General features: G+C 39.2%; 1 protein-coding gene across 1 annotated transcript in view; it reads left to right on the top strand.

Annotated features, from left to right (window-relative positions):
• The window catches only part of FANCL (FA complementation group L), a 41,904-nt gene that overhangs the window by 11,139 nt on the left and 21,357 nt on the right, over positions 1-9,408 (top strand). Inside the window, exons 4-8 of the mRNA XM_035896983.1 lie at positions 3-128; positions 3,093-3,151; positions 3,845-3,905; positions 4,959-5,015; positions 6,713-6,810. Of these exons, the coding sequence (XP_035752876.1) occupies positions 3-128; positions 3,093-3,151; positions 3,845-3,905; positions 4,959-5,015; positions 6,713-6,810 (401 nt within the window). The remainder of the gene's footprint in view (positions 1-2; positions 129-3,092; positions 3,152-3,844; positions 3,906-4,958; positions 5,016-6,712; positions 6,811-9,408) is intronic.

The following is a 9,408-nucleotide window of genomic DNA, read 5'->3' as shown; positions in this document are numbered from 1 at the left end:
AGAACCGGGAGGGAACGGCCTACGAGGGCTTCGTCACCGCGCAGGTACGGGCCGCCGTTACTCCGTGTCAGCCTCCCCCCTCTTCCCCGCTGAGGCCTGCGCTCGCGGGCAGCCCCGTGACCGGGTGTGTATGAGGAGGGAGCGCTTCCCGCCTCGCCCCTTGCCGGGGCAGGCAGCTTCGGCGCTGCCGGGTTTGTGAAGCAGGACGTGCCGTAGCGGGGCACAGCGGGGCCCCTCGGCTTGCGGTGCCTTCCTCTGACCGGTTCCCTGCCGGTGCTGTGGAGAGGCGCCCGTGCCGCGATCCCGCGGGTTTGCGCTCTTTGTGCGCGCCGAATTGTGCGTTTTCTGGCGGCGCGGCCTCGCTGATGCCTTGTGGGCTGGATTTGTTATGCTGGCGAATGCTTTTTTGGGATAGATTCAACGTGCTTGCACTCTTGGCCTAGGGTAAAGGTTGAGGCAAATGACTACTCGTGGGTGTTTTCCTTTCACTTACTGTGTTTGTGAGGTTTCAGCTGAAGTAGCTGCATTGTCTCTCTGAGGATCTGGTAAATTGTAGTGCGGTGAGAACAGCACCTAAGACGGGTTGAGAGTGGATGCTCTTAAGCCAACTTTGCCATCAGAAGCACTATGCAGGGACACTACAGCCATGGCTCACGGAAATATCACACATGTGCGTCCGCACGGACCACAGAAACAGCTCTTGACAGCTGTATTTTCATTTAGATATAGAGTGGGATTATCTTCCTATAAAAATAAGTAAAAGTCAAAAGATGTAGGCTGTGTCACGCTTGCATTTTCAGAAATGTAGTTTTGCAATCAAAATTCAGGAAGGTTTTTGGTGACTCTCATATTCAACTTGAACAAGATGTTTGCAAGCATGTGTTTATATTTGTGTTACTCTAACAGCTGCAACTGTTTAAATGCTCTGTGTGTTAGAATGCATCCTGCAGTTAATGGGAGGATTAAGATGTGAGCGAGCATCTGCTCTCAGATGAGATTTTTTTATTAGGGCTATGGCCATAACGTAGTAAAGTCGGAGGTTATGCGCTTAATTTAAGCGTGCAGTAAATATCAGCTTTGGAGGAGTTTGGAAGCTACTGATGTGCCAGTGGGCTATATTCAGCTCTGAAACAGGTAGCTTGTTTTTGCTTGTGAGCATCACAGACACACTAAGGTTGAAAGAGACCTTTGGAGGTCCTCTAGCAGGGTCAGGTTGCTCAAGACCATGTCCAGTTGGGTTTTGAATATCTCCAAGCATGGAGACTGCACAACCTCTCGGGCAGCCTGTTCCGGTGTTTGACCACCCTCACTGTTACTGAGGTTTTTTTCATTGCATTTAGGTGAAATTTCCTGTATTTCAACTTGTACCCATTGCCTCTCATCCCATCAGTGTGTGCCAGTGCGTCTGGCTACACCTTCTTTAGTCCTCCTCTGTCAGGTATTGTACACGCTGGCAAGATTCCCCCCTGCTCCTTCTTTTCTCCAGGCTAACCAGTCTCCCAGCTCCCTCAGTCACTCCTTGTATGAGAGATGCTGCAAGCTCTTAATCACCTTCATATCTCTTCTCTGGACTAACTCCAGCATGTCTATACCTTTCTTGTACTAGGGACCCAGCACTCCAGGTATGCCTCACCGGTGCTGACCAGAGGGGAAGGATCACCCCCCTCGACCTGTTGGCAATGCTCTGCCTAATCCAATGCACGAGGCTGTCGGCCTTCTTTGCTGCAAAGGGTGCATTGCTGTCTCATGGTCAACTTCATGTCCGTGAGGACTGCCAGGTCCTTTTCTGCAGAGCTGTCCTCTAGCTGGTCAGCCACCAGCATGTGCTGCTGTGTGGGGTGTATCCTCCCCTGGTGCAGGACTTTACACTTTCCTTTCTTAAGTTCATGAGGTTCCCATCAGCCCATTTCCTCAGCCTGTTGAGGTGCCTCTAAACAGTAGCACAAGTGATGTATCAAGCACTCCTCCAGTTTTGTATCCTCTGCCAACTTGCTGTGTGAGGGTGTGTCCTGTTCCATCATCTGGGCCACTAAGGAAGGTCAGATAGTGTTGGCTCTAGGACTGACCCCTGGTGTGCACCATTAGTCAGAAACCTCTATCTGGACTTTGTCCTGCTGATCACAACCCTTTGAGCCCAGCTGTTGGGCAAGTTTTCAGTCCGCCTCACTGTCACCTTACCTAGTTGACCCTTCTTCAGTTTGTCTATGAGAATGTTATGAGAAACAGTATTAAAAGCCTTTCTGAAATTGAGATAAAGTGTCCACTGTATCAGTCATGTAATCACAGCAGGAAATCTGGTTTTGTTCTTTCTGTTGAGGAAATCTCAGAATTTGTGGGCGTAACCATGCTGAGCTGGAAAAGAGAGTGGAATACAACTTTTGAGATAACTGCCCTCTTCAGGGAGGAGTTAAACCTACTCAGAAGCCTTCTTTATTTCAGTTTTGTTTTGGTCATCCCATAAGAAATTAGATGGAGGGTCACAAATTGGGACAATTACTGAAAATACAAGTAGGTGGCATTTAGGAACTGCCCCATATGGATTGCACTAACGGGGGAAAAAAATTACATTCGTGTACTTGGGACTGGTTTTGTTCACAGTTTCTAAAACTTCTCCGAAATGTGCTGTGGATCAGTGCCCAAGTTCCTTTTTAGTGTAGTACTTGTGACAAAGAGTACTATGACAAAGAGTTTGTTTTGACTTTTATTCGAGTTGAAGACAGACTTTCATGTGCTTCAGCATGACTTGGATTAAATGGTATTTCCTGGTTTTATCCAGAATTGGATAACATTCGCTTTTCGTCTAAAAGGTGTTATTTTTGCGTTATGAAATGTGATGCACTGAAGAGTTTTTACTGAACACTGCAAGTTAGAGGTCAAGAGTGTTTCAACTTCAGAATTAAAATCAGCATTATTTCTACATGTCATTCATGCTGCTTTTTATTTGTAAATAAGGAAGTTCTGAAAAATATTTCTGAAAGTCAGATAAGACAAACTTTCTTTCTTAGTAGACGATCTTATGGGGAATACTTCCCACAAATGGGTGACTATTTTTCTTTCCTGGCCTTCCTATTAACTAAATGTTTGTTTTCCAGGGTAGAGACTTCCATATCAGGATCCTGTTACCAATGGATTTTCAACTGAAAAATGCCAGGTAAGATAGTTCTATGAAAACAACTTGTATGTAACAAAAGTTTACTTTGAAAAAAGCAATGGTGGACATGCATATTAATTATTATTTTCAATGTCAGTGTTGGTAATTTATTCTTACTGTTTTCAACTTTGCGCAACAAAATTGTACAGCATCAGTGTTAATAAATGCTGACAATAAACATTGCTATATCAAAACATTTTGTTGTTAATTAAGTTTGAAACCTGTTTAAATGAATGGGTTGTATTTACATATAAATCAATGTGCCTGAAAAAAAAAAGTTCATTTAAATCAGATCACTTATGTGGCACCATTTGGGAAACAGAAAATTCAGTGCAAAGTTGTAAATTTCGGCAATTATTATTCTAGGTTGGATTATAGGTAATTTTGACATTTTCAGTATATCATTTTTAAATATTAGTATATTTTATGAACTCATATTAGCTTGCAATAATTGCTTTAAGCAAAGAACGGAGGCTTTTCTAGGTAAATGCTTAACTTTCAATGGGCTTTGGGATAGTGACATTTGAAATTTTTAAATAACTGAATATGAAAACGCAAAGAACTTTTGAAGTACTGTTTATGCTTTGGTTTTTTTAAGAACAACTTTTATGTTGTTGTGTAGCAGACTTCCTGATCTCTTCTAAAAATCATGTACTGTGAATTTAAAATTTATACAAAATACTGTTTGTCTAGGATCGAGTGTAGCTGGCACCTGAAGAAGATACTGCATGGATATCGGCATATTTTAAAGCAGGTATACAACTTCTAAAACCGTTTCTTTTAAATGTACGCTTATAATAATTCTGAAAAGCTTATACCTTCGCACCTGTTCTAAAAGTGTTAAAGAACTCTGATTGTATAGCCAAGATTTATTTTGAAATGCTTGAGGATTTGCAGGTCAGTCTAAAGAGAGATGATAGAATTTAGTAAATATTTGTTTTTATCCAAGCTTTACTTTTTTTGAAGATTGAGTTTGAGCAATTTTTTTAATAAGTGCTGACATTTCACTGGAATTTTTCTTTAATCTCTCAATTAGAAACAGATTTTGTTTTTCCTTTTTTACATTTTTATTTTTTACAAACTGTTCATAATACAAAGAAGAGAATTCACATTAATTATTGATAGATCTAGCTCATTCTGTGTTGTAGACAGCCAAGGAATTAAAAGTTAAACCTTCCTATCCAAGAGAAGCTTTGGAGCAAGGATACAACAGCCCTGCAGGCACGAAGAGTATTTTGTTTCCGAGAAGGCATCTTTGCCACGTGTGCTAGTTGAGAGCCTGCATCTCATGGACTGTGCACCCCTTCGTAGAACAAGGGTTGTGAGCTGAGAGTAACCAAAGATACAGAGATGAGGAAGCTGAACTGTAAATATGTACCATGTCTGAAGATAGACGGGGATCCTTAATCATGTACAGCATCTAAAAGCAGATGGCTCTGGAGAGTTCCTAAAGAAAATAAAACCAACTAAGAAATGTTTTTGAGTGATTCTAAAGCTTCTGTTCTCATTGGTGAAGACTAAAGTCTTCGTAAAAGTCATAAATACATAAAGTGTAAAGTCTTCATAAACTATATAATGGTGTACTGTGACATGATGTGACTAAGGTGATGGTTAATTTTCAGTAAGATTTCCTGTACTCTGGGAGATTTGTTCTGTAACTGAACTCTTTAAACATGTGATAGACGATTGGGGTTTTTTATGTTAGTAGCTTTGACAATACTAGACAAATAGATAGTTAGACTGAAATTGTTTACCCCTAAAAGTTATGAGTTGAAGAAAACAAACTGATACTGTGTGTTCCCTCCAGAGGTTGCATAGCTGTCCAGATCTTGTCAGTTTTATGGTGGAGCTGAAAACTCTTTTGGTAAGTGACAGAATATATATGTGGAAGATGGGATGTTCTTATAGCTTTGGTTTTCACTTTGTTTTTTACAGTTTACTGCTTGATAGATGGATTTATGTTGGTTTTCTGTTTGTTTTTTTTTCTTTTTAAAAGAGATGATTTTGTATGTATGCTGTTCATATAGTATATGTATAAAAGTCCTTTAGGATTTTAAGTGACTGTACTTTTTGGAAATTGGAGTGTTATAGAAAAATCAGAATTCTGGCAAGGGATCTCAGTGTAGCGCCATCCCCTTTACAATGATTTTCTTGGAATTCCTGGTATTGTGCAGATGGTAAAGAAAGTTTATAATCATACCAAGGATTAAACAGTCAGTGGATTGCTGAAGGTGCTTTCACCTGTGTGACAACTTGACCAATAAATGCAGAGAGCTTTTTTAATAGTTCGGAGACTGCTGCTTATTCTGTTTTTTAAAGTTTTTCTAATCTGGGATTGAAGAGTAGCAAAGTCTTTAGTTAACAATACGAAACTGACAATTTCTTGTGAGTTAGTAAAACATTATTCGAGGACCATTCTTGGCAAAGAATACTTGTGTGCAACCTACTTAGAAATAAAACATAATAAGTATTCTTCAAAACAACAACAAAAATACCCTTCTGGTATTATACTACTGCTTCTCGCTGGGAATGCCTTTCCTATTGGTTCAATCCCTGCCAAACTGGATTACACTAAGCCAGGCAAAGGTGTTTGGAACAGGACTGAATAAGGATGTCTACGTGTGGCTATCTTGAAATATTTCACAATAGTTATTCCAGTCTGTTTGCCTGGATACACAAGCACTCAGAAAAGGAGTGTGCAATAAAAGTATAATTCATTCAAAATAGCGATTCTCAGTGCAGATAGTAAACACAACAGAAGACAGTGGGAGAACTGAGCAGAAATTATTGTTATAATGATTTTATTATTAATTCTATTTATTTATTTTATTTAAATGTCTTATTTTAAATTATTAATAATTTCCTTAGAAATTTCATTAATTTATTTGTCTTGTAACTGTAATGGTAAATTCAGTACATTTCTAAAGAACAAGTAGCACAACATGAATGTGGAACATACGATTTGGTTTTGATTTTCTCTGTAATGTGGCATTACCTTTTTGATAAGAATTTTTTTGACGCATTAAGACATACTTGATGAGTGTCTGTACCAAAACTTACTCTCTGGGATACTATGATGTTAAAACTGAGAAATTGATTCTTTTAAAATTTTTTTTTGATTGCTATTTAAAGTTGTATATAGCTACTTAAAAATAATATGGAAGATTTCATATAGGTGTTGTCTTTTGTGGCTGTGGAACCCAGGAGACAGCTGTGGGCTTAATAGAACCTTCTTTTGAAATGTTCTTTTAGTCAAGATGCTTGACTTCAAATTTATTAGCTGAAAAAGAGGCACAATTGATATTTGCATCTGAAGACTATGTTGTCAACATCTGTGGGGTTTTTTTAAATTGCAGATGTTTTCATTACCAGTATCTGAAGTAATTTACCACACAGCTTCTTTGTCTGCTTTAGCTGGAGGCTATAACAAAACAAATGCAGTGTACAGTTAATTTTACATAGGCTTAGTATTTTTGAATGAATTGCAAAAATCACATGACTAAATAGATGCAAAAATATTGAAATCTCTCTTAATGATGTTTTTAATGTTCTTTTAAACAGGAAATTGCTTTAAAGAATACACAAGACCTGCATATACCACGGCCACCAGAATACTACTCCTGTCTTGTCAGAGATCTAGAAATATTGGGTTGGAATAAGTATGTTTGTTTTATTTCTTAACAGACTATCTTTATAATACCTGTTCTTCTTTTGTATTTGTGAGTTGAACATATCAAATGTACTTGTTCTTTTAATTTACCCCTGTTTAGAAGCTGATTTTGCTCTAAAAACTCTGCTTTGTTTTTAATTTAAAAAAAAAGCAAACCACAACCAAAAAAACCTTGACAAACCTGTATCAACTGAAGTTATATTTTCAGTCTCAAATAACTGAGCTGAAAGGTGAGATGCTGCTACTAAGAAATCAATTCTTTGACCTGTAAACTATTGGCATAGTAAACATATTAAATATGACTTTTATAGTTCTCCTTTTTCTTCCTTCTCTTAACTACTTTGTACAGCTTTTTTGACTATTCCTGTATGCTGCGGTTGATCATCATGTACCTTCATGCTTTCAGAAAAACAGTTCATAGTTTTTTTTTTGGAACTAGGATAATTATTTTTAAAGAACATTTCTATCTTGCTGTCCATAGCACAAGGATCTCCTTAGACAAAGGAATAACATAGTTAATCCACAAAAAGGAAAATCTATAAAAAAATACATGAGCGGAGGGGAGAATTTGGAAAGCTGTAAATCCAGAACTTCAAAACAGCCAGCTCTTTGAGAGACCCACCGAGAGAAACTTGTATTTTTTGGTACCCAGGTGGGTTCAAACAGAGATAAGGGCTATTGAAAAGCACTCCTGAGTCTCCAAAAACTCTGCAAGCAGACCATGTTTGGAGGAGCAGGGGGGCATTTCCAAGTGGGAAAAATGTTAGTTGCTGCACATGGAGAATATAAACTGTATCAGTTGAGGTTGGAGGCTCAGTGTACCCAAGAACATGGTTTCATATATGCTGTGCTATAAATTGAGTGTCTGTGGAACAAGAAATGACACTTCAGGTTGTCTTCTGGGGGGGAAGGAGAACTAGAAGTGAATCTTTTCACCCCAACTGAAATGCTTGGTTTAATACCATGGGAGAGGATGTCACATTAGGAAAGGATATTTGACTTTGCTGAGGAATGAAATGTACACACAGCTGCCTCTGGGTGCCTTCTCATTAGGGTCTTGAATGAGTGCAAACAGATTATATTATTCAGTCCCATATACTCTCAGATGAGCTCATAGAACAAATTTAATTTCATCCTCCTACAGAGGAAAACAAGGTGGTTCTCCTCATACCTCCTATAGAAACCCAAAGGAATGCACAGTTGTGGTCAAGTACTCAAGGTCCATGTGGAAATTTTTCAGAGATTTGCAAAACTTCCTGTTTTGCAGACTTTTACTTGAAAGGCTTTAACTGCCAACGCATGTGCCACCACTGGCAAGTCCTCTGATACTGAGTCTCTTACTCCTGAAGCAGAGAGCCTGGGATTGACTGATTCCTGTCCTTTCCCCTAGAACCTCCAGGAATAGGGTTGAAGAAGGTAGTTGTTTCTGTGTATGGAGGCATTAAGGAAATATATTTGAAGGCTGTCTTTAATATGCAATTAATCTCATGGTGCCTTCTTTCAAGGGGTCAAGATGAAAGATTTTGTAGGATGTTGAAGAGTTTTGAATGAGAAGCTACTTCTTAGTTTCAGTAAAATGGAAGTTAAAAAAAAAAGTCTACATTTGTGGTTTTCAACAAGACAAATCTGCTTTTCCCTTAGTCTTGGACGGTAAGTTAACTTATTTTGCTAAATGAAATAAAGAAGCCTTGGGTTTAAGAATAGTTTTGAATTTTTGTCACCAGATTTGTAAATAAATAAATAACGTGATTAAGTAGGAATTTGCTTTGAAGGCCCACTTTTCTTTAAAGATTTTAAACATCCTTGTTAAATGAGCTGAAGTTTTTTCAGTGATTTCCATTATTAAGTGTGTAGTCATGCCAGCTGATGACATATTCTATTCAAATTTCTCAGATTCCAGTCTGAGAATATTAGTTAAAATTTCCTAAATACATGGGAAATAAATTTTGAATCATGTCTGCTCTCCCAAAATGAAAAAAAACCCAAACCCCAAAACCCTTCAAAGAGCCCATGCCAGCAAAGCAGACACTGACATATAATAAATATACTCTAAAGGTATAAATACATAAAATGTACTATCAGTGGACAAAGGAAAACCAATGGACATCATCTATCTGGACTTCTGCAAAGCCTTTGACACGGTCCCCCACAACATCCTTCTCTCTAAATTGGAGAGCTATGGATTTGATGGGTGGACTGTTTGGTGGATAAGGAACTGGCTGGATGGTCGCGTCCAGAGGGTAGTGGTCAATGGCTCGATGTCCGGATGGAGACCGGTGACGAGTGGTGTCCCTCAGGGGTCCGTACTGGGACCGGTGCTCTTTAATGTTTTCATCAATGACTTAGACAGTGAGATCGAGTGCACCCTCAGCAAGTTTGTGGATGACACCAAGCTGAGTGGTGCGGCTGACACCCAGAGAGACCTGGAGAGGTGGGCCTGTGTGAACCTCATGAGGTTCAACAAGGCCAAGTGCAAGGTCCTGCACCTGGGTCGGGGTAACCCCCAGTATCAGTACAGGCTGGGGGAAGAAAGGATCGAGAGCAGCCCTGCTGAGAGGGACTTGGGGGTACTGATGGATGAAAAGCT

This window comes from Egretta garzetta, unplaced genomic scaffold, assembly GCF_000687185.1.
Source record: "Egretta garzetta isolate BGI_Z169 unplaced genomic scaffold, ASM68718v1 scaffold306, whole genome shotgun sequence".
NCBI lineage: Eukaryota > Metazoa > Chordata > Aves > Pelecaniformes > Ardeidae > Egretta > Egretta garzetta.
The sequence above is the reverse complement of the archived record's forward strand: the minus strand, read 5'-3'. Positions and strand labels throughout refer to the sequence as shown.